General features: G+C 49.7%; 7 protein-coding genes across 7 annotated transcripts; 2 read left to right on the top strand and 5 right to left on the bottom strand.

Annotated features, from left to right (window-relative positions):
• Positions 1-41: 41 nt before the first annotated feature.
• Positions 42-410, bottom strand: MCYG_02837 (uncharacterized protein; the record flags this gene model as incomplete). The annotated part of the gene is made up of 1 exon (XM_002847285.1): positions 42-410. One exon carries the CDS (start codon positions 408-410, stop codon positions 42-44), a length of 369 nt encoding a protein of 122 aa, XP_002847331.1.
• Positions 411-630: 220 nt separating this feature from the next.
• Positions 631-1189, bottom strand: MCYG_02836 (uncharacterized protein; the record flags this gene model as incomplete). Its single annotated transcript, XM_002847284.1, has 2 exons — positions 631-914; positions 982-1189. The coding sequence occupies 2 exons, from the start codon at positions 1187-1189 to the stop codon at positions 631-633; spliced, it is 492 nt and encodes a 163-aa protein (XP_002847330.1).
• Positions 1190-2496: 1307 nt separating this feature from the next.
• On the bottom strand, positions 2497-14661 carry MCYG_02835 (polyketide synthase/peptide synthetase; the record flags this gene model as incomplete). Its single annotated transcript, XM_002847283.1, has 6 exons — positions 2497-5381; positions 5447-7252; positions 7326-7978; positions 8191-8332; positions 8378-11991; positions 12023-14661. The coding sequence occupies 6 exons, from the start codon at positions 14659-14661 to the stop codon at positions 2497-2499; spliced, it is 11739 nt and encodes a 3912-aa protein (XP_002847329.1).
• A 741-nt stretch (positions 14662-15402) lies between these two features.
• Positions 15403-16579, bottom strand: MCYG_02834 (conserved hypothetical protein; the record flags this gene model as incomplete). The annotated part of the gene is made up of 2 exons (XM_002847282.1): positions 15403-15931; positions 16017-16579. 2 exons carry the CDS (start codon positions 16577-16579, stop codon positions 15403-15405), a joined length of 1092 nt encoding a protein of 363 aa, XP_002847328.1.
• A 720-nt stretch (positions 16580-17299) lies between these two features.
• On the top strand, positions 17300-18485 carry MCYG_02833 (conserved hypothetical protein; the record flags this gene model as incomplete). Its single annotated transcript, XM_002847281.1, has 3 exons — positions 17300-17766; positions 17839-18012; positions 18077-18485. The coding sequence occupies 3 exons, from the start codon at positions 17300-17302 to the stop codon at positions 18483-18485; spliced, it is 1050 nt and encodes a 349-aa protein (XP_002847327.1).
• A 1110-nt stretch (positions 18486-19595) lies between these two features.
• Positions 19596-20775, top strand: MCYG_02832 (uncharacterized protein; the record flags this gene model as incomplete). Its single annotated transcript, XM_002847280.1, has 3 exons — positions 19596-19839; positions 20008-20497; positions 20601-20775. The coding sequence occupies 3 exons, from the start codon at positions 19596-19598 to the stop codon at positions 20773-20775; spliced, it is 909 nt and encodes a 302-aa protein (XP_002847326.1).
• A 213-nt stretch (positions 20776-20988) lies between these two features.
• On the bottom strand, positions 20989-22867 carry MCYG_02831 (multidrug resistance protein fnx1; the record flags this gene model as incomplete). Its single annotated transcript, XM_002847279.1, has 2 exons — positions 20989-22408; positions 22569-22867. The coding sequence occupies 2 exons, from the start codon at positions 22865-22867 to the stop codon at positions 20989-20991; spliced, it is 1719 nt and encodes a 572-aa protein (XP_002847325.1).
• Between the last annotated feature and the right edge of the window lie 489 nt (positions 22868-23356).

Here is a 23356-nt window from a genome sequence, read left to right as displayed (position 1 = left end):
TCGACCTCAGCAGTGCATTCCTTGGGTTTACCCTCCAAGAACTAAAGCGCAATCGCATCAACTAGGTCATGCTTGGTGACGTAGCTGATGAAGTCTTTGACACAGTTGCTGTTGACCACATCGCTATTGGAGACAGGTGATGGACCTTCACCGAACTCATAGGAGACAAGACGATTCTCTCCAGGAACGACCTTGAAAGTGACTCCATGGATATTGCTAAGATCTAGGGAGTCGATCAAAGTAGGTTTGATCCATTTACCAGGCGCAGACTCGATCTTCATCTCGAGCTTCACCTGCCCATCCGGAAGGGGCTCGTGTTTGTGAAGCAGGTGGATGCCGAGTTTCTTACCCAGGCCGTACTGAGTGATTGTAGTCACAAGGTTTTTGACGTGTGCCTGGCTGATTTTCATATCAGGATGGATGCGAGGGAGCCCATTATATCAAAGATGGCGGTGCTGGTAGATATACATGCCGACGTTAAACTAAAGATGTAAGGCATCTGAAAGATCATGGCAGGGAAGATCCACAGCCCGCACCTGATAGTTGAATTTTTATGGTTATATACAAGTAGTTATAGTTAACTACGGGGGTATAGAGAAGAGGGAAGAAGCAGTAAAAAGGATCTTATATTTATAGCCCAGAATGAAACGAAGATATAATTTTATTGTACATCCTAATAACAGCCGGCAATTCAAACACCCCCTCGGGGACTCGTTGAGTGTCGATAGCAGACTTCCAGAGCCTGATAATGGCGTCACGCTGAGAGATATTGGCCCGGTTGGATTGAAAGGCGTCAAGCAGCTGCAGGTCACAACGGGTGTTTGCTAGCGCTACCATCTTGGACCCACGGGAGATACGCTTGCCGTAATCGTAGGACATGCCATATAACCACTCAAACCCACTAGCCCATAACTCTGGGGCATTGGGAGTAAGAAAGCGCAGAATGTCCAGATCTTCAAGGACCGAGCCGCCATGGGCCACCGTATTCCGTCTGCACCGGGACATTGGGCTGGGAGGCTGATAGATAGGTTTCCAGCTTCATCAATACTGAAATAAGCCTCTCGTCGGACAGCCGATGCTTCTCATCGGACTGTCGGCTCTGCTCCTCTGCAAGGAGCGCCAGGCCGGCCTCGTTACCCACGAGACGTTTCGACTCGTCCACAACCATATCTGCGGAGGGGGGAGCCATGGCCGTAATGTTGGACTTGCTTCCTTTAACGTGGAAGCACCCTCTCCAGTTCTACAGAGTGTGTTAGAACATGCTGTAACTATCTGTCAGAATCTGCCATTCGGCCAAAAAGGCGAGCCCGCACTGATTGGTGGCAGAGAGATTTGTTATATTTGACACTATCGCAAAAGGAAGGGCGAGGACGTCTTTTTAAACTTGCGAAGTTCTCACCCAGTGGCGTTGGTGGGGACGCCTTGGCGTTCTCATCTCTTGCGTTGGCCTGGGTCTGAAAAACTAAGTCTCCTCGGTATAACAGGACTGAAGCTGAAGTCTGAGGATCCGGTAGATGGAACGATTTCAAGAACAGACTCCCTTTCCGGGGTGGGAGTAGGAGTTTGGTAAGTAGCCAGTTTGAAACGAAGGGTATAAGCAAAGCTCACGGCGGCTCAGGGCGAAACTGAGCAGTTAAAAGGGGTATGTAAAGAGTATCAGGCGATAAAGACTCGGACCGACAGGGCCTACGGGAGATAGGGCTCCCGTATGATCCCTGCGGTGTCGCCAACAAGACGGACTCCTCGTCCTGTCGGAAGAAGTTGGCACTGGGTATACAGGACTGTACCCGATATAAAGGAGGATGATAAGCCAAAGGCCTAATTAGAATTAGAACTACGAAACGTAGGTAGATAAAATAGTATTGGAAGATGAATTGGTTGTTAACTAAGAACTCGGACGCGGTTGTAGTCCTACAAAAAGGAAAGAAAAACATAACACGTGACAGGAACAGGACAGTCGCTTCATCGTGGTGACTAATCAAAGTTAGTTACATAAGCTATCAACATCAGGCCAAAGATAAACAGCGATGTACCTACCAGGAAGACGCGAGAGGGAAGTGGTTTTTGTGACCGGCTGTCGTAGCGAGGTCGAAGAAGGCGCGGACTAGGGAACTACACGCACACGCACAGGAACGGACCACACGAGAGAGGGAGGAGGGGGGTTGGGATAGCCTGCTACTCGAGAGACACGCCGGCCTGGAAATTTATATTTGGGGCGTCTTTGGTATCATACGCCTTCTCCAATTTAGAGATAAAATGCATCTGCACTTCTCAGAAAGTATTAGGCGGTCCGGGTTGTCAAGGAAGGTATAGTGAAAAGAGACGTCCGCATTAATATTTGGCATATCAGCTATCTTCCGGCCGAGATTTTTCACAGTAAGTATATGACATTCCGTACAAGTTACGAAAGCCGCCGTGCTATATGTTGTATTTAGGGGCCCCCTTTCTTTGAATTGGGTTGATTATGAGAATATAATAAAGATGGCCAGGACAAGTCTAACTGCCTCGCACCAGTAAGGGATAGTTTATCTGTCCGCCCTGCTCTGCTCGCCTGAAGAATGAGGCAATGGACGGGTGCAACCCCAGTCCTTCTGCTCTCTCTGTCCACTCTAGCAGCGGGAGCGTCTCGGTAGGCCGTCCTATGTTCCCGGCCATATACTTCTCGAGGTCCTCAAGGCGAATATTAACGTCTCCAATCCGATGGAAATACCGGCAAGCTGGGCTGCTAACCTGCCTCAGTGCCTCCGTGAGGATCTCACTGGCGCAGTCGTCCGCAGTGACCAGGTTCAGGAAGCCCCGGAGTTTGGGAGAGGATGGCACTGCAGCTGCAAGACGACTGAACTTTAATAGGTTCTGGAACAGGTCGAGCTCCGGTACATCCTCACGTTTGATGTTGGATGGCCGGTGGATGGTGATGGCTAGTCCATCGTGTGCCCGCGCTGCCTTCTCCAGAACGACCTCGCTAGCCCATTTAGAGGCAGTGTAGCCATCTGCGCCGTCAGTTGGTGGCGGATTGGCTGCCGCAGACACTTCGCCAAATTCATCTACCCCAGTGTAGAGTGATACGCCGGCCGTGGACACGTAGTGGATCGGTATCCGCCGTGGCAGAGCGAGCTGAATCAGCTCTTTCGTCGAGCTGACGTTCTCCGCCCTCAAGGTCCGGTAGTGCTTGAGATGTGACACATTGGCTCCATTATGAATGATAACACTGGCTTTGGCGAAGATGTGTTCTGCGTCTTCTTCTGACAGGCCCAGCATTGGGCTGCCCAAGTTTCCGCGATATATGCGTACCTTGTCGGATTTTGCAAGCTCTGCCGTTGGCCGACGTACAGCAATGCAGTAGATAGACTGCACCAAGTCGTCCACCACTAGTTTCTCTAGGAGGGCCCTGCCCAAGTAACCGGTTGCACCTGTTAGTACAACAACTCTTGGGCCTCCTTCGAAGTTCGCCATAACGGCTGGCGTGTCTGTAGTAGTGACTGCTCTGTGCGTCAGCTCTGTCTCGACGTTCCAATCGATCACATCTTCCTGTAATGCAGCCTTCCTTTCCTTGATAAGCCAGCCCATGCGGCTTAGAGTGCTCGATTCGAACAGCTGCGCCAGGTCTAAATGAACACCATAGTTCTCCATGATGCACCTCTGCAGGTTAACCAACAACAGGGAGTTGCCACCGACGTGAAAGAAATCTGTTTTTCCGGTTATATTATGCTGCCTGAATATATTGTCGGGCAAGACATTAGACCAGGTCTCCTTTAGTGCAGCCTCCTCAGGCATTAGTTGTTGAGTAGCAGAGCAACCTGGAACATGGTCATAGTCCAGTGCCAAGCTCGCCACTCTTTTGCGGTCAACTTTCCCGCTGCTTCCCTTAGGCAAGGAACTAACAGGTATAATGAGAGAAGGCTTCATGTGTCGTGGCAAAGGCAGTGCCTCCTCAAGGCCCTGGTCCATTGTCAATGTCTCCTTTGACAAAACCACATGGGCAACGATAAATCTGGGCATCTCGTCATCCACCTGCCGTACAGACGCAACGGCTTCAATTATCCTTCCTTGTCCCGCCTGCAGAATTGCCCGCTCAACGTCCTGCAGGTCAATCCGAATGCCATGCAGTTTGACCTGCGTATCGCCCCCTATTCTACCCTCAACAATGAGACTACCGTCCGACAGAAGACGGCCGAGGTCTCCAGTTCTATGAAGTGATTGCCCTGAGGTAAACATGGGGTCTTTATGCGTTGTGATCTTGTCATGAACGAATCTTTTCCTTGTTTCACTTTCCCTGTGAAGATATCCCATAGCGACACCAGCTCCACCAACAACGATTTCTCCAACACATCCTACTGGTAAGGGGTGCAGACAACTGTCTACAATGTATATATAGGCGTTAGGAGCAGCTTTCCCGGCTGAAATAGGGGTCGAGAGACTCTCCTTATACATCACTTCCCCGCGGTTAGACGAGCAAGTGACCTCGGTTGGACCATATGCGTTGAAGAGACTTAACCGGGCCTTTCCAAGTGATCGAAATGCATGAGTTAGGCCAGTAGTCACCGGTTCTCCTCCAGATATCGCTATCTTCCACGGAGAGTTTTGGAGATTAGGCAGACCGTTCCTAATCCAACTGATATATTCGGATGGGGTTCCGCCAGTCATGGTGATCTGTTCGGAAGCCATTAGTTGGCTGAGCGAAATGGGGTCTGCATGCATACTCGAGGGGCAGATGTATACATATCCCCCGAATGCGAGAGCACCGAATATTTGCGTTAGGGACATGTCAAAGCTCATTGCACTCTGTTGGAGCACTCGCTCAGCGCCGAGGCCATAAGTTAAAGCCGAAAACTCGATTTCATTCCTTAGGCTGTTATGACGGATCGTGATCCCCTTTGGAGTTCCTGTAGAGCCGCTCGTGTATAGAATAACTCCTGGGGTATGGGCAGTTGCTCCAATTGGGACACATCCAGTGACAGAGTCTTGTAGAATTGACGAGACATTGACCACCATTACCTGTTCAGCTTTTAAGCTTGATACCTTGTCCACAGTATTCCTATCGACAAGAATGGCCGCTGGGTGGCAATCGTCCACAATGCTGATTAGCCTTTCAATTGGTGAGCTTGGATCTAGGGGGATATATATAGCGCCAACATGCATAATCGCTAGTAACGAGCAAACCCAATCCGAAGTTCGCTCTTGAAATACCGCAATTGTTGATCCTTGTTTCCCTCCTGAATCTGACAGCTCCATAGCGATACTAGAGGTGCGACTGAACATTTGTTCATATGTGAGAAGGTTACCGTGACCATCTTTAATTGCCGGATTTTCACCGAACTCACGTACGACATCAGCCACGCGATGAATTAACGTTTCAGGCCACTGGGAAGGGTAAGAGGGTCCTATATCTTATGGTCAGTGGCTTGTGGGATAAGTATAGAGGAATCAAAAGTGCAAAGATTCTAACCTCGGCTCAAATCTAATGCAGCGCGAATCTTCTCATCAGAAAAGATGACGGGGTTACATAGAGCCTGGTCAGGGTATTTAGAGAACGTGTCCAAGATAGTTTTATAACTATCTGCAAACAGCTCCGCATCACCTTGGGAGTAAAGGCTGCATTGGACCATGATATCTATCATGCACCCGGCTGGGTTATCCACGATGTCGAGGTTCACATCATACGCGGTTCTGCCAGTCTCAAAGTCTAACATTTCAAGCTGCATATCCCCGAATGTTGTTTTTTCCTTTGCCCCTTCCCGATAGTCCACAAAGGTTTGGAACAGGGGGCTGTGGTACTCGGATCGGGATACATTAAGCACATCCAGCAAGGCTGAGAATGGAACCCTTGAGTGCGCCAGCGCCTCTAAGACATTCTTTCGGGTCTCCTGGGCCACATCGGCGAAGGTTCGCTCTTCAAAATGTCCTGAGAAGCGCAGCGGAAGTAAGTTAACGTAGGGGCCGATACTACCAAGCATGTCAGACCCGGTTCGGTTGGCGTCGCCGATGCCAATACAGAAGTCTTCAGCGTCGGATAGGCGAACAAGAGCTACCTGAAACGCAACGAGGTAAAAGTGGAACGGGGTTACTTTTAGATGACGACTTTGCTGATTGATCTGCTTCGTGAGCTCTGGACTTAACCGGGTGCGAGTCTTGTGGAAATTATAGTTGGTCAAGCGAGTGCGTGACTGTGCATCCGGTAGTGATAAGACAGGTATTGGCTGTGGAATATCTCGGAAAATGCCCTTCCAGTAAGTCAATTCCCGGGTCCACATGCTGTTCAGTAGCTCCTCCCTTTGTCGTAGGGTGAAGTCAAGGTACTGCAGTGGTTTCCCTAGTGGTTCTCCGTTGTATGCCATCTCAATATCCCTCATTAGAACCTGGTGGCTTAGGCCGTCTACATTGATATGATGGCATCCAATCAAGAAATAGTGTTCACTCGACGACTTCGTCAAGGCGATGACCCGCATCGTCTCGCCCTTTTCTAGATCGTATATGTGAGCTGTGAGTTCATTGAATTTTTGGGAAACTTCCTCTTCGTCTGTGATGCGTTGTGTTTCAAGGTGTAGCTTGGGATGTTCCATAATACCCTGCACTACTTGACCGTTGCCCTGAGTGTCTTCATAAAAACAAGTCCGGAGACTTTCGTGTGCCATTGCAACCTTAGTAATGGCAAGTTTGAGATCTGAAATGCGCAGCTTGCCTCTGATGCGAAATAAGCCGGTGTGGTTTAGTGTGGTAGGGTCTCCAACGAAGATATTGACGAACCAGAACATGGATTGCCCATGGGACAACGGCCCATACCTCTCCACAGCGAGTGGCTTTGGCTCATTTACAATTTCCTCCTTCTCTTCTTGATGGGGTTCTGTGGAAAGGGATGTTGCAGACGAATTGTCGGCAATGACATCCTCAGAGCCATTGGCCGACAGCGGGGTCAAATTGCTGCTGGATGGCGCTTCAACGTCTGAGAGGCGGATAGGCTGGGTTACTGGAGCAGCCTTTGCTTCTGTGTCGGTGGATTGGCCCAATTTGGGCGTGAGATCTTTACTTGCTTGCGATAGTGCGTGCTCGAGGATTTCGCCAATTCGTGCGCCGCCGAGGATCTTGAGTACTGGCACATTGACAAAGAGGTTCTTTAGGAACCACGTACGAACCTCTACTGCGACGAGGGAGTCGATGCCCAGGTCATCAGTCCGCAGAGCTAATACTGAAGCCTCTGTGCGTCCTTCACTTGGGTCAGCCTTTAATAGGCGTTGTAGCTTTGTTAAGAAAGCATCTATATAGCAGAGACGTCAAAAAAAGTAAGTCCGCCAACAGTCTCATGGCAATATATTATGGAAAGAACTTACTTCTAACAATATTGAATACTTCCTCCTGTGTTGTGGCCTCTTCTAGTTGTAACTTTAGCGGGATAACGATACCACCGTTGCTTGGACCAGCATCGCCAGCGGAGGTTGTAAGAACATGATGGGAAAACCTTGGGTTGTCGAACCAAATAGGCTTATTCTCTTCGGATGGTTTAATATGACGCAAGCCCGTGGAGATCTCAGTTTCTAGGCCGGAATCTCTCCGGCCGGCAATAACAGCTTCGGCAAATATCTGATGGAAGGACTGCTCAGACATCCACATGTAGCCACCTTTATACAAGTTCTCCTGGCCAGCCTGGCTAGCCTCGCGGGTGACATAACCAACACCGATGATAACGCCAATGTTTATGATAGAGGCTGCCAGCCCACGCTTGCGGCGTTGAGCAGCAAGGCTTACCATGAAGGCATTGGCTGCTGTATAGTTGGACTGACCAATATTACCCACAACTTCTGTCATCGACGAGAAATAGACGAAGAAATCGAGATCACGGTCACCCACTATTTCCTCCAGGTTAATACTCCCCTGTACCTTGGGGGCCGTCACCTTCATCATCGTATCAAAGTTCATATCACGGACTGCGGTGTCCCGGAGCACCATAGCTCCCTGGGCCACTCCTCCTAGTGGTGGCAATGTTCTAGATATCTCAGTATAACATTCACGGAGGTTCGCCATATCCGTCACGTCGCTAGTTTAGGTCAGCAGTTTATTCTATAACATCCTAAAATAGAAAACGGAGGTGGGTTTAATATATACCAGGAAAAGACTCTAACTGTGGCTCCCATACGGCCGGCATTTGCGAGCCACTTCTCATCGACCTTGGGATTGCGACTAGATAGAACAACGTACTTCGCACCAAGCCGGATCATCCATTGGCAAAGCGAAAGGCCGAGATCTCCAGTAAGTCCTACTAGCCAGTAGGTGCAGTCAGGGGAAAAGAGAGGCTTCGAATCGGCAGGCTTGATAGTGACCGGTAGGTGAGCCGCGCTGTCTGTTGTGCAGGGCCAAGTAGCTACTAGAGTGGTTAGCTCCCTACCTTCGTTTGGGCCCCGGAGGTCGCTGATCGGAATGGCGTCTACGCTAGCACTGGTTGGTACGTTGTCGTTGATATCACTCAGGGCAAAATCAACTGCCGCGTCTAGATGCTCCTGAAGCACCTCATCGGAATCAGCACGCGAGATGTAAGTTAAATTCTCAAAAATAGTCTCAACACTCTCCCTCTTGCAGTAGCGAGGAAGACATCTCATAATGGCGAATGAGATATCATGCGATTCCGCACTACTTGACAAGTTGACAAACTTTTGTATAGAATGTGGTAGTTTCTGTGCGACACCACTATCATTCAAGAATGGTGCTAGATAGACCCAGCCTCTAGAGGGGCTGTCGGCCTGGGTCGTGGTGATTTGGAGGTCGATGCCCTTTTTAGCCGAGCGCCTGGAGAGAGCACCTGCAAGTTGGGAACTTGGCTCATGGACAAGAAGTGTATCGCCTTCCAATAGGCCGGAGAATATATGAGCCACAAGCATACAGTCAATAGCCATAGAAACCAGTTGGAACTGCTCCTCGTCGTCTAGAGTAGCAACTTTAACAGCCCGAGCAAAGGGTAGCAACACAGCGGAGGCGTTCGTCTCAGATAAGCCGATCATGGTTTCGCCGCTGTTGTGATCCGTGCCAAAAAGAACAAATAGTCGACTGTTCGTCCCAATCGGGACTGGCAAAGTCGATGATAGCTGAACGTTCATCAAGCACGTAGAAGAGCTCGCTCCCTTTGCTGCCTTCTCCAGGTCCTCTAACCGTGGACCCTTATCCAGGTTTATATGGGAACCATCATCTATAGCAGTGACACAGAATTCCATCGGGTTCACTTGTTCCAGGATTTCACGACGCGCAGAATTATAGCGCTTGTTCTGCTCTTCATGTGCCACGAGGCGTGGCACCATGATATCGTTGTTCGTGTCTAAAATCTCAAGCTCTATAGACCAAAGCATATTGTTCATCTGGCCCTTGCTGTCCCAGTTAGTCGCGAGCTCAAATCGCAGTAACGCTTCAGCTATTCCCTCAGGCTTATAATTTCGGTGCTCGTAGTCAATGAATTGCAACTTCAAGGCTGGGGCTTCCCAGAGCATAGAGCGCCCAAAGCCAACTGACATATTTGCGTGGGGGTTGTCGGCATGGCAACCCTCGGTGATCCAGACAATCAACTTTGCATTCTCAAATGCAGACTTCATGCCATCAAAGCTGCGCTCTGTGAGCCCTGCAAAAACCGGTTGGTCAAGATCGGAGAGGTTAAGGATACTGGTGGTCGATGTCACAGCCTCAGGCTCCATCTCTTCCCAATCTTTGAGGCTGGCTACACTCTTATACATAGGCGACAAGAGGGCTCGGACTTGGTTTATTAGCCTGGAGGTCTTTAGTGAAGAGCCACCAATAATGATAAGGTCGTCGTCGATGGGCTTGTGGCCCAGAGAGCGGAGCTCAGCGATCGGTTCACGCAAGAGGTTGATGCGGTCGTCGACTGCCTGCGACGTCATGACGGAAGCTGGGAATGGAAGGCCATCATCCACATCATCTGTGATGGAGTCAACACCACTGAAGCCAGTCTGACGTAGTAGAGAATCCCATACAACTGGCTCTACACAGGGCGAAAGTAACCTCCCATCCTCTTCACCGGCCCACCATCCAGGAAGGGAACCGAAGGAGAAGCTGGAACGCATCGGTTCATTGTCGGTCACCTCTAGCAAAAAAAGGTATCCACCAGGCTTGAGCAGGCGCCGCACGTTGCGAAGTGTGGTTTCGAGTTTTGCTGTTGCATGTAGCACAAATGATGCAACGACGAGGTCGAACGAGTGTGTCTGGTAACCCTGTGTCGATATGTCATTTTCGATATCAAGCACCTGGAATGATATCTTATCCTCATAATCCTCGAAGGCTTGCTGCGCCTTTTCAAAAAATCCCGAAGAAATATCGGTGAAATGATAGCTTTGGAAAGTCTGCCCGATTTCCTTGAAAATTTGTCTCGTGGCATGGCCTGTTCCTGCACCAACTTCCAGGATTTTCATAGCTGGATAACGGTGGGTGAGCTGCTTGACCGTTCGCGCGAGATACCTAGTGTATGATGGGAACGGAAGGGCGTCCGCATAGTATCTGGTGAGAAGGTCGTCCTTAAATAGATGTTCGAGGATGGTTGTCTCGCCCCGGACAACTAATGGTATATTGCGGCCGACAGCTTCTACCATCTTCATGTCTATATTGTCGCCGTGCTTTTCTCGGATTGACTGGATAACATCTTCGGTGTCATTCATCCACTCCCTCTTGCAGTATTTGTTCTTTCCACGGGAAACTTGCGTCCGAATGTGTGATGAAAACCGGAACAGGCCCTTATACGAACCTTCAGTCCGAGCCGGGTGGTCTTGCGGAATATCTCGCTCCCAGGAATTAAGGTAGTATAGACACGCCCTTTCGAGGTCACGAGCCAGTTGATATTGACTCTCAGTGGCACGCCCATCCCAACAAACAGAATTGCAGTTAGGAGTAACTGGTCCCCATACGGTCCTGGAAAAGATTTTGGTGTCATCCGCAGCTGTGGCTTGCGAAAATGGAACACACTGAACCCCTTGCAGCTGCACTATAGCATACTCGCCACTGGGGTTATAGACGTCAACATCGCCAAACAAGCCAGGCCCTTTTCTGGCAGTCTGTGTCGCGTCAAAAATGAATGAGTCTGTCTTCGAGAAATGCTCGGCACATAGCGTGGGGTTTATGCGGATAGAATGAATTTGAGTAGGGACGTGAATGGACCAAAGATTTCCGTCGTGAGGGTAACAATACGCCAGGATTATTGCCTGAATAGCTGTGTCTAAAGCTGCTGGATGAATCAACAATGGTCGATCTCCATAGTTTGTATCATCCAACATGTTAGTCAAGGTGCCAGAGGCAACCCCTGCCTTTCTAGTGAGATTGTCGAGAGCCTTGAAAGGGCCAGTGTAGCCGTATCCGAGGGTTTCTAGTGCTGAGTAGAATCGTTCACGGTCAACATTAATCATGAGAGGTTCAGATTCTCTGCGAGCAGGAAGTAGGTTAGGGTTATGTTCCCCCAAGATGACTTTGAGAGTCCCGCTGGCTTTGGGTGCCAGCAGTGTATCTGCTTGGTCCCCCGTTGTCGCGTAGAGGGAGAAATCAGCACCGATATTGTCGCCCTTTTCAGTGACATTTGTCAATGTGAACAGCGTCTCAACAGGTACATCATCCTCTCGGAAGACAAGAGCATTATGAATAGTCATATCCTGCACTTCGATCATCTTGGCTGTCCGGCTACCACACAATTCCTTGGAAGCTTCAAAGGCCATTGATGCATAGCCCGCGGCCGGGAAAACAGTTTGTTGTTGTAACTTGTGTCCATCAAGCCAGGCGACCTCCTTGACGGACAAGAAGTTACGCCAACGATACTCTTTCCCTTCCGTGCCATCAGGTAAAAGATTTCCAAGCAATTCATGCGTGGGTTCTTTGCGTGAGAGAGCATTCCTAGAGGCGCGTGATTCATGCCAAAACTCACGTTCTTTGTCCCAAGGGTACGTTGGAAGGCCCACCAGAAGTGATCGTGGATGAGGGCCAGTAATGGCATCTTCGTATTCTCGAATATTGATAGCAACACTGCCAAGAGCGGCCCAGAGGGATCCAATACCCGGCTGCAAATGCCTTGATATCGTTCTGACCGCGCTGCAGGACACCAGTATAGGGTAGCCCCTTTACGCCGGGAATCTCCTCGACAGTCTTTAGGGTTGGGCTTTTCAAAGCGGGATGCGGACCTACTTCGATTGCGGCGTCAAATGGGCCACTCTCTCGGTAGGCCTTTCCAACTGCGTCAGCAAAGAGAACAGCGTTGACCATATTTGCGTTCCAGTAATCTGAGTGGAGCCCCTCGGGGATATTACTGAATTCTTCATTATAGACACTCGAGAACCACTTACCCGTCGCCTCGCTTCTAGGGAAAAATTTCGGTCTAAAAGACGAGAGGGACTTCTCGTATGCCACAGCGGAACGCTGCATGTGATGGGAATGATAGGCTTTGTCGACAAACAAGATTTTAGCCGTCTTCTCCTCGTCCTCAAATACAATCTGGGCTTGCAAGATCGCGTCAGCATCACCAGACAAGGTGACACTGTTTGGTGCATTGGCCGCCGCAACACATATTCGTCCTCGGAAGTATGGTAGACCGCAGAGCTCTTGTGCATCGTCCCGCGAAGTCGCGACAGCTATCATCTTTCCAGGCTGGCCATTAGCTCCACAGGCAATAGAAGCATGCATGCCACGGTAATATGCAACACAGCATGCATCTTCAGCAGTGATATAGCCAGCAGCATAAGCTGCAGCAATTTCTCCCGAAGAGTGCCCAACTACAGTGTGAAATTTTATGCCTGCTATCCGGAGCAGGTCGACCAGAAGCACCTGAACGGCAGTGCATATCGGCTGGGATAAACAGGCTTCACTAATATCGCCACCATCAACCAGTTTGGACAGTAACGACCAAGATGGGCGATCATCAGTTGGTAGACGCTGCAGCTGTGCATCCAGGAATTGGAGGCGCGACTTGGCAAATGGGGACTGCCGGATGAGCTCTCTTCCCATTGCAGCCCATTGTGCGCCTTGCCCAGTAAAAATTCCTAAAAGTTTCGGAGGACTTGATTGTTTGGAAGTAGTTTCGATTCCAATATTTTCTGATTCGATCGCTGCATCTAGCTTGCTGATAAGTTCACCGATATTTGCAGCAACAAAAAATGCTCGCACCGAGAGAACGCTTCTGCGCGAATACAACGTCCATGCTAGATTTCTTATATCGACTAAATTACTCTCTTTCAGGTATGCAGAATATGAAGAGAGCAAAGATTTAAGGGATCGTTGGGAGCTCGCCGAGAATAAGAAAGGTACAGTAATGGCGGCAACATCATTGCAGCTCTCCAAAGTCTTTGTCATGTCGATACCTGATTGATAGCTCTCTAAAATGACGTGGGCATTTGCACCACCAAAGCCAAAGCTGTTGACACTTACTCGGCGCGGTTGACCAGCAGCCACGGCCGGCCAGGGTATAGGTGCCGTTGGAATATGAAGATGGTTGTAGAACGGCTTTATATTTGGGTTGAGCCGGTTAAAGAGCAAGTTGGGAGGGATAACGCTCCGCTGTAGCGCCAGAGACATTTTAATGACAGCGGCAAGCCCTGCAGTTCCTTCAGTGTGCCCAACAACGGTCTTAATTGATCCAACGTAGAGAGGCGTCATAGTCTCAGGTCGGTGGCAGGTATCTGCGCCGAAGAAGGCATCATGAATCGCTTGTGCCTCTACTGGATCGCCTGCAGGTGTGCCGGTTCCATGGCACTCGAAAAATTGGCAGCGGTCCGTCTCGTTACGTGGGTCCAGGCCAGTCTTGGAATAAACCTGGCGGATTAGGCTGGCTTGAGAGCTGGGGCTGGGCATAGTAATGCCGTCCGTACGACCATCCTGGTTTAGGCCTATTTCACGGACTATGCATTCGATGTGATCATTATCCTTGATCGCGTCGCTCAATTTCTTGAGGACAACGGCAGCAACACCCTCACCTCGTGCATACCCATCCGCATCCGCATCCCACATACGCGAGCGGCCGGTTGGAGATAGCATTTTGAGTTTGCTCTCGGCTATGTAGTTTTCAGGGCCAAGAATCAGGTTAGTCCCCGCAGCAATAGCAACGCGTGAGTCTCCCTGGCGGAGGGTCTGAACGGCTTGGTGTAGAGCCACGAGACTGGAGGAGCATGCAGTATCGATGGTCATGGACGGGCCCCTCCAGTCAAATAAGTAGGAGATTCTGTTTGAGAGGATACTACGAGCAACGCCTGTCGCATGGTAGGTTGGTATGGTGTCTAGATCTCGGAGAAGTTTCGCCTCGTAGTCACCGCACATCACACCAACATAGACTGCAGTGTCTGAGCCCTGTAGATCTTCGATCCTCTGTCCTGCAGCCTCTAGACCTTCGTATACTGCTTCCAGCAGTAGGCGTTGCTGCGGATCAATGGCATTGGCTTCGATGGGTTTAATGCCGAAGAACCTTGCGTCAAACTGGCGCACGTTCTCGTCCAAGAAGTATGAGTGTAGGACGTTACTGTTGCCATGATAGTTGCTGTCAGCGTTATGGAAGCCTTCTGCGCTAAAGCGGTCGGTGGGTATCTCCTTTAGGATGTCCTGGGGATTCTCGAGAAGACTCCATAGGCGTGCCGGCGTGTTCGACTGGCCAGGGAAGCGACAGCCAGTGCCTATGATAGCGATTGGTTCGCTGGCGGTGTCGGATATCATTTTTGAGGACTGTTAAAAGCTCTCAGTCTTTGTTTGATCAAACAGTGTGTGATACTTCTAACCTGGAAGTGGTCCATCGGGCAAATTCCAACTCCATTACTATATCACTTGCTGGCTCTGTGCTGTTACTCTCGTGAAACGAACAAGCAAAAAAGCAATAGCATCTCGGGACATCGTTAGCTCGTAGCCAACGTAGCATCCGAATTGATAATTTAGCAGGGCTTGACGTCCGAATTGGAAGACTAACAGTCATCAACCCAGGGGCTCCGATGTTGAGTGGTGCGAGTTATTGCAAGGGCCATTCGGATCCGACCTCCGACAAAAAAAATAAACATGATAAACAGTAAGGTCACTCTTTGCTAGCGATGCTAAAGGCACAGAAGGCCATTAGAACCACTACTGACGCTTACTTCTCACTATCCACGACGATTATCAAGAGGTCCCAAGGACGGCATTGGTATCGTATGGCTTAAATCACTGGCAAAAAAATATTAAAGCTCAAGCCATATTAGCCTATTAGATCGTAATCACTCTCAATCAAATTACTTGGACGAGCCTCCCAATAAATCCGTAGCGTAAAACTCCTACAAGAACATTATTATAAAGATGAGAGAAGTTGGTGCCTAAACTGGGTTTCGGAGAAAATTAAATCCGAGCCTGGTCTTCTACATCAAAATGATGCAACATTGAAGATATAAACTCGTATATATGTGTGTACACAGGTATGTATATCGAAGGAGATTATGGCAATGGGACGACCAGCTTGGTTGCTGAGACCCGTCCTCCCTTCAGATCATCAAGACCTGCTAGGACTGCATCCCAGCCGCCTTCCAGTACGCGAATGGGATGAAACTTGATCTTATCCTCTGCCAGAAGCTGCTCCATGGTTCTACACCAGCGGCGGCCTAGAGCATGGCGTTCGGGGTTTGCATCGCGCTCATACCCGCGTGACAATCCGATTTGTTTGCCCATCATGTCATATCCCATGAGAAACTCCGCCTGCACCGCCCTGCGCTGTCCTAGTATCTCGTCCGCTAGTAGCTCTAGACACACATATCTACCGCCAGCTCGTCCTAGCGCCGCATAGCACACTGCAGCTGACTGGTCATCCGATATGCAGTCCAGGGCGTACCATAGCGCGTTTTCCGTATAGTTCCTGATGTCGCTGCCACAGGTTGGCGACGTGTAGTCGAAAGCAGCCACGGCACCGTATGATCGTGCCAGCGCGAAGTTGCGAGCTGAGCACACGGCAATGGGTTTCAAACCAGACCTGGCATTTGTTTCAGCCTGTACCATATATATATTTATGCATGTTATATCTAAATAGCCGGGGAAACGGAAACTATACTACTCACAGCCGCAGGAGTTGGATTGCCATTGTTCCGGTCGAGGTGCTACCGCCATAGACCAGAACGGGGAAGCTGTCCTCGGCAGGCTCTTCAGGAGTAGCGGACAGGTTGAAACAAGACCACAGGGCCTGGGCGACAGTTCCGTGGCCCACAGCGCCTAGTGCTGCAGCTTGCGCCCAACTAACGCCAGATGGAATGCGGATTACCATCGCTGCCGGAACACGCACGTACTGTGCAAAGGCACCAGTATTCTTGCTAAGCGGGTTCGAGCCGTGGACCACACCGCAAACCCGGTCTCCCACGCGTAAGTCTGTCACGGCATCACCAAGCTGCACTATAGTGCCAGCAAAGTCACAGCCCGCTGTTGCACCGGGCGCCGGGAAGTTTGATGCCATCTTGTAGTCGGTCGGGTTGAGACCCACGGCAGCAGTGCGTACCAGCACCATGTCTGGCTCGGGCGTCTGGACGAGGACATTGGAGGAGACAGCTAGCACGCCTCCAGGGCCTTGCTTGATGGCTGTTTGGGTGGTTGGCAGGTCGACAGCTGGACCTGGTACTTTAGATGGCATGATGGGCTATACACTAAGACTAAAGATGGGACGAGATGTGATAACGTGTATTGCAGGTACGATACCACCTGTTCTCCTATCAATGCATCCTCCTACCAATATACACGCCTCCAGACGACCATACTAGGTCCGACATTCGGACCACCCCTCGGATGTCCGGCGGCCCGACACTATAGACACCGATCGGACCCCTCGTTCCTATTCACGACTATCTACGGAAGCTATACGGAGTACAAAGCGTCATGGCTGTTTGATATTGAGATGCTGCCAGCCCCACATAACTAGCTGTGTAGCGAGTAGCTCGTTAGTTGGCCCACCCGCTCCCGGAAGTTTAAAACCTTGTATAACTTCGGATTCCAAGTACCATGTAGGCATATTTTAACAGTAGAGCGGTATTTGATTGCTAATTTTACTATATAGGTTATGCGACTTCGGATGGATAAACAGCCCGTGAGCGAGGCGATTCAGGGCTTCGGATGAACAAAGAACCCATCGGACAAATTCAATGCAAGAGCTCAGCCACACCTGACCAGCTTGCATGATTCAGCGCCCACACCAGTTCTCTAGCCTTTCCGCTCTGCATCTTGTTCTCTTCTTCTCTTCTACTCTTCTGCTCTTCTGCTCTGTTGAAATTTTGTTATTTTGTTCTCTCATTTTCTCGTTCTCTCGTTTTCCTTCAAGCCGCGGAACCTGTACTTCTACAGTCGCGACTCAACTGCCATGGCTCAAGGCACCATTATCGTGACAGGTGCCAATGGAGCACTTGGTTCGGCCATCGTGCGTGAGATTATAGACTCACCATCCTATAGCTCCGTCTACTACGGTCTCTATACCGTGCGGGATCTCTCTTCGGCCTCCTCTCTGCGGGCCGGCTTACAGCAGACTTCTGGAGCAGACCATCAACATCACTCTGATGTGATCCAACTGGACCTCTCCAAGCTAGCTAGTGTACGCGCTGCAGCAGCTAGTATTAACTCACGCGTTCGTTCAAGGAGCATTCCACCTATCCGCGCCCTTATCCTTAATGCAGGATTCCAAGAGAGCATTACGCAAATGATGACGGAAGATGGCTTTGATATGAGTTTCCAGGTGAACTACCTGGGCCACTTTCTCCTCTCGCTTCTGCTACTAGAAAGCATGGACAAGCATGAAGGGAGAATTCTATGCATCGGAAGCTGGACGCACGAGTGAGTCCTTCTAGCCACTCTCAAGTTGATTCCATTATACTACTTGAATGTTCCGCTAAACACTGTAACTAGCCCTGATGATACGAGGAACTTTCCCGCGCTCTACCCGGAACAATATCGGCCAATTTTACGAGATGGGGTAGAACCTTTAGCCCACGGTACATGGAGCACCCCTGCTCAGGATCCTTCTCCCTTATCAGGCATTCGTCGATACGGCGCATCAAAGCTCTGCGTCATCATAATGATGTCAGTACCCCTTGACCCCCTCTATACCCAGGGATGAATTGGTTTGTTAACTTTACTACCCTAGATATGAGCTCCAGCGTCGTCTAGACTGCGATCCAGCTCTGTCTAACATTAACATCCTAGGGCTTGACCCCGGCGGCATGCCCTCTGGGATTATGAGACGCGCTTCATTCTTACAAGGGTTTATAATTAACAAGGTAGCTGGCACCCTACTAGCACCTATCATGACTTGGTTTTGGCCAAATGGCATTCTACGGACGCCGGCTAAGTCGGCCCACGACGCTCTTGAGGCTGTATTTGGTGATGAAGAAACCCTTGGAAGCCCGCTCAAAGCTCTCTATTTGGATGGCAGCGAGGTATCCATGACCAGTGAGGAGGCGAGAGACTCTCGGAATGCCGCCATGCTGTGGAGAGCAAGCTTGGCATACGCCGGGTTGGGCCAGAGTGAAACGTGTCTTGCAGACTCGCAGTGATCGATAATCTGACATGCTTGTACGGGATTGATAATAACTAATTACCTCGGGAATAATATATAGTTTCGGGAATAGATATATCGTATAAACCTAGGAACCCTGTAATCAAGCGTCAAATATAACAAGTCTCTCTGCCACCAATCAGTGCGGGCTCGCCTTTTTGGCCGAATGGCAGATTCTGACATCAAGATACTTTAGGAGCTGAAGGATGAGGAGAGTAAGAGTGAAAATTAGTGAGGCGTCAAGACAGCAAGGATCATGCCAGATTTTACGTACATACATATTACGGCCTCTACCATTCCCGACCCCGTAGCTACAGCTCTATTTGTTTACGAATGGGATACTTAAATAGCTCCCGCCAAGATTGTGATAAAGAGGTTAACAATCTAGAAATCTATAGAAACCGAATAACTATTGACCTATGACTGATAAATAGTGGTAGAACTAAGGGTATTAGGCTATATGGGTACGGAGGATCTTGTAGTATACAAAGTCCTTCAGGGGCAGGGTGTAAGGAATGGAGCTTGACGTGCAGTGATATCAGGATCCAAAATGTAACTCTGCAATACACCCATGCTGCTTTCCAGCTCTGATAGCAAGGAGGGCAGCGAATAGCGAGTTGACCGCTCTATATTGGGTTGTGGAAAGTTGCTCTAGTTTTTTTCCAAGATATTTTGGAGTTAATTAACTGCATTACGGCGGCTCAAAGTAGGTTTGGTAACTAACTAGCTCACCCGTACGCTTGGGATTATATCTACATGTAGTTGCTGGACAGGAGATCATATATAGGTATCCAAGGGTGGAAGGACCTTAGAAGAGGCGATTATGGCTAGCTGACGGGATAATCCCCTTGTTACTGAAGACAAGGACCTAAAGCCTTGCTGCATAAGCATATGGAACGCTTTGGGCGTCGTTCGGGACATGTTGTCTAATTGCAGAGCAAGGGTGTGAGTATTCTAACGCAATTTCTGACAGGGTCTATCGCTTGAAGGCGGGTGCTAGATAATAGTTATCGAAAACAGATTTTCTCTATATATATACTCTGTATATATACTCTGTATATAGACTTCTCAATCACTTTAAACTCGCTAGATAAGTATGACCGCGAGTATGTCCCACCAGAAGAGAACTGCGTGTGACCGATGTCGTGCACACAAGCTGCGCTGCGTACGAGAAGACCCAACGACGGGTGTGAGGGATGCTAGCAAATGCACTCGTTGTGCGCGAGCTGGTGTTTCCTGTGTCATTGGCCGATCCACTCGCATGTCTGTAAACGAATTTTGGGTCAACCCTATGTGCGACGACTGGAATCAGGACCCCTTGTATATTGGCATGGTCGATAGTGAAGACAGGAGTCAGATATCAAAGCCCCAAGAGAGAACTGACTCCAGTCTCCCGGCCATAGATATAGGCCTCGCTCCGACATGTTTCACTGGGTATTTGGGCCACTGCAGAATCATCCCACAAGGCTCTTGATGGAAATTTCGACGCGAGTTTCGGTCTGATAGCAATGTGTTTTTAGACCATACGCTTTTCGAGGACCTTTCTGGAGAGTCAAAGCTAAAGAGCCCAGCACCGATGTTACCTCCTTCATCCCCCACTGCAACCGAGTCGCCTGCTGAATCCCATATAACACCAACTAATAAGCGAATTCAAGTAATGTGTGCTCTCGCAGCACTGGTATCGAATCTGACGGAGCATCTGCAAAGTATCTCAGACGGTCAACACTCGGCGACACGCTTTATCATCGGGGATATTCAGAAGTTTTTGAGCATCCTTGATGACATCCCAGCTACCAACCGTGGCGATGGAATCATGCCCGGACCAACACTTCTAATCGCTATTTGCTACACGATCATAGTGTGGATACTCCGCCATGCGTGCGAAGGTTTGCCGGGGCACCTCCAGCAGCTGAGTGGTAATGAGTCGGGCGAGCTACAGGCTATTCTAGGCCTGTCGGCTCCGGTTGATAACCCAGGTTTGCAGGCTGCCCTTAGGGTGCAGATGATCCTGTAAGTAACACCAGCCCTCAGGGAATGCACAGAAATGGCAATATTCGATCAAGAACTAGGAAAACCCAGTTGAAGGCCTCGCGAGCTGACGGTTTATGTATAGGTATCTTCTCAATCGTGCAGAAAATTTCCTGAATAAATCACACAGCGAGCAGACTGAAACCTCCTCGACGGCCTCGGGGCTTCTGCGATCAATAATGCGTCTGGACGAAACGAAAAGAGATGTTGTAGCTCTGCGCAAGGATATGGAACGGATCTCGAGAAATCTCGGCTTATGACATGCGTTTAGTGATATAGCTACTGTAACCAGACTACTAGAGTAAGCAAGCCGTATATACGCTTGTAAATACTCATATCCTGCTAGGTGGTCTGGATTCACAGCGGTAGTAGTAGCAGTACTAGGATTATTTTATAGTTATATTTCCTTGACGTAAAATGTTTCTACCTGTATCAAAAGTGTAAAGGTATACGGAGTACTCCGTGGGAAATATTCACGCGGAATTATTCTCCGACGTGATAACGGAGTTTGGGCTGGTACCCTCTGTGACCTTTTTGCCGACCTGAATACTGTCCTGGCTCTTGTTCTTTTTGCCCGTATTAGCTTCCTCGGCGTTGTTCCCCTTTTGATTCTTGTCTTCAAGGCCAAACTCCGTTTCCAGTTCTGTTCGTAGAGGAATTTCCTTCTCAACCAAAGCTAGAAGGAATGCAATTCCGGAGAAGACAGTTGCAATGTACCATACTAGGCGGAGGGCCTCCACAAATACACCAATCGTCTCTGAGCGCACCGGTTCCACCAACGACGAGATAAATGCCGCCGTCGCGTGCTGATAAGCCTCACCGCTCAATAGCCTTGCTCTGACATCCGGATCAGATATACGGATGGATACGCTCTCAAAACGGTTGTTGAAGATCGCGGCGGGAATAGCAACACCCCAAACATTGCCAAAGCTGCGGATGAAAGCCCAACTCGCCGTTGCTGTAGCCTGGTCTTTCTCTGGTAAGCCGGCTTGGAAAGCAGGAAGGAGGGTATTAAGGATCATGCCGGAGCCTGCGGCAGTGAGCATTTGAAAAATCACCCATTCGGCTGCAGACGAATGACTATTAAGGATGCTAAAAAGTCCTAGGCCAATGGTGACAATAGCAAATCCCGCAAGGTGGAGGTGTTTGTAACGGCCGAACTTTGTGAGCACGATGACCGCCACGATGGCGCCGGGGACTGCGACTAGAACAATGGGCAGTAACTGGACTCCAGCGCGCGTTGGGCTGGACTGCAGCACCGCCTGGAAATAAACAGGAAGAAAGAACATGGTCCAGTAGAGAAGGATAGAGTTGAGGAATGTATTTATGGATACAATAGCACCAGTGCGATGCCCAAACAGCCAGGGCGGCATGACTGGCTCCACTATCCACTTCGAACCTTCGACGAGCATGAAGAAAATAAGACCAAGGAGACCAATGAGTAGGGGAACGAACGCGCGAGGGTCAGACCACGCATAGCGGGAGCCTCCGTATGTCAGTGCATATAGGATGGATACACTAGCCGCCATGAGTATGGCATTGCCAATGTAGTCGATCCGCTTAACCTTCTGCATGAATGTCATCTGCTTGTTGTGTTTGACTCGTAGGAATAGGAAGAGGAGCACCATCGACACGCCTCCGACTGGAAGGTTGATGTAGAATACCCAACGCCAGGTAGTGTGGTCCACGATCGCGCCACCCATAAAGGGCCCCAGCGATGTGCCTATCGAGTAGACTGTTAAGATGATGGCGATATAGTTACCTCGCTCGCGTAGGGGGACCAAATCCGATATGATAACATCCACGATCATGTTGACACCGCCGCTACCAATGCCCTGAACCGCGCGACCTGCAATAAGCATTGCACCGCTAGTTGCACCACCGCAGATGCCACTACCCAACGTAAATAGTGCGACGATCGAGAGGGTTAGCCATCGCCGGCCGAAGATGTTGGCCAATTGCCCGAAAAGGGGTTGTACAGCGGCGCTGAAGAAGCCTTTAGCGTCAGCGTGGAAGTCAGACTGCTGTCTCCTTCTACTCTTTCATCACTCACCTGGTTAGAAAGAAGATGTTGGTTATCCAAATATATTCTGCACCGATGTTGAGCTCTTCCACGATGGTCGGTAAAGAGGTTGTCACAACAGTATTCTCCAGCGCTCCTAACAGCCCCGTTATACAGAGAGCCACCATGATACCCCAGAACCGGTAGCCCTTGTGGGTCGGGGTTGGGTTAGAGGTTCGCCCTCCAGCTTGTTCCAATTTCGTCTTTTCATTCTGCTGGCCGCTGTCTTCATCTTGAAAGGGCTCTGGTAGTGACAGAGAAGCTGGCAATGCCTTCTCGTCTGAGGTCATGGCGGAGCTGGAGACCGGATTTATATGGTCTAATGTAATGGGCCCTGATGGGTGCCGTTACAGCGACTCACTAGTCCTGTGGAGAATGAGATATGGTCGTCGGCTTATGTTGGAATACTTTATCGTCTTTAGTCCCACACCTATGTTTAAGGTGGACTGATCATTTCCTGCTATTGACGGGTTGCAAATGTTTCTCCATCGGCTAGTTCCATTGCTCCGGAGCCGTCGGCACGGAGGCTCTGAAAAGAGACGAACCCTGGTAAGTATTACCATTATGTGCATAAGAGCACGAACCCTCATGGGGTAGAATGCATCGGAACCAAGCTCCGATCATGCATATTAAATGGGGCTCCGAACTTGCATATACCCCTGACCTTGTAAGGGTGAATCGCAGGGGTATCGGAGCAGCTAGCATTAATCTTCAACCCAAGGCCGCGATTGTGGCTGTTTAATTCGATAGGGATATCCTCTCGCATGCGGCCATTGATT

The sequence above is a fragment of the Microsporum canis genome, genomic scaffold (genome assembly GCF_000151145.1).
Source record: "Microsporum canis CBS 113480 supercont1.3 genomic scaffold, whole genome shotgun sequence".
In the NCBI taxonomy this organism is placed as follows: domain Eukaryota; kingdom Fungi; phylum Ascomycota; class Eurotiomycetes; order Onygenales; family Arthrodermataceae; genus Microsporum; species Microsporum canis.
Note: the sequence above shows the minus strand (reverse complement) of the source record. Positions and strands in the feature narration are given on the sequence as shown.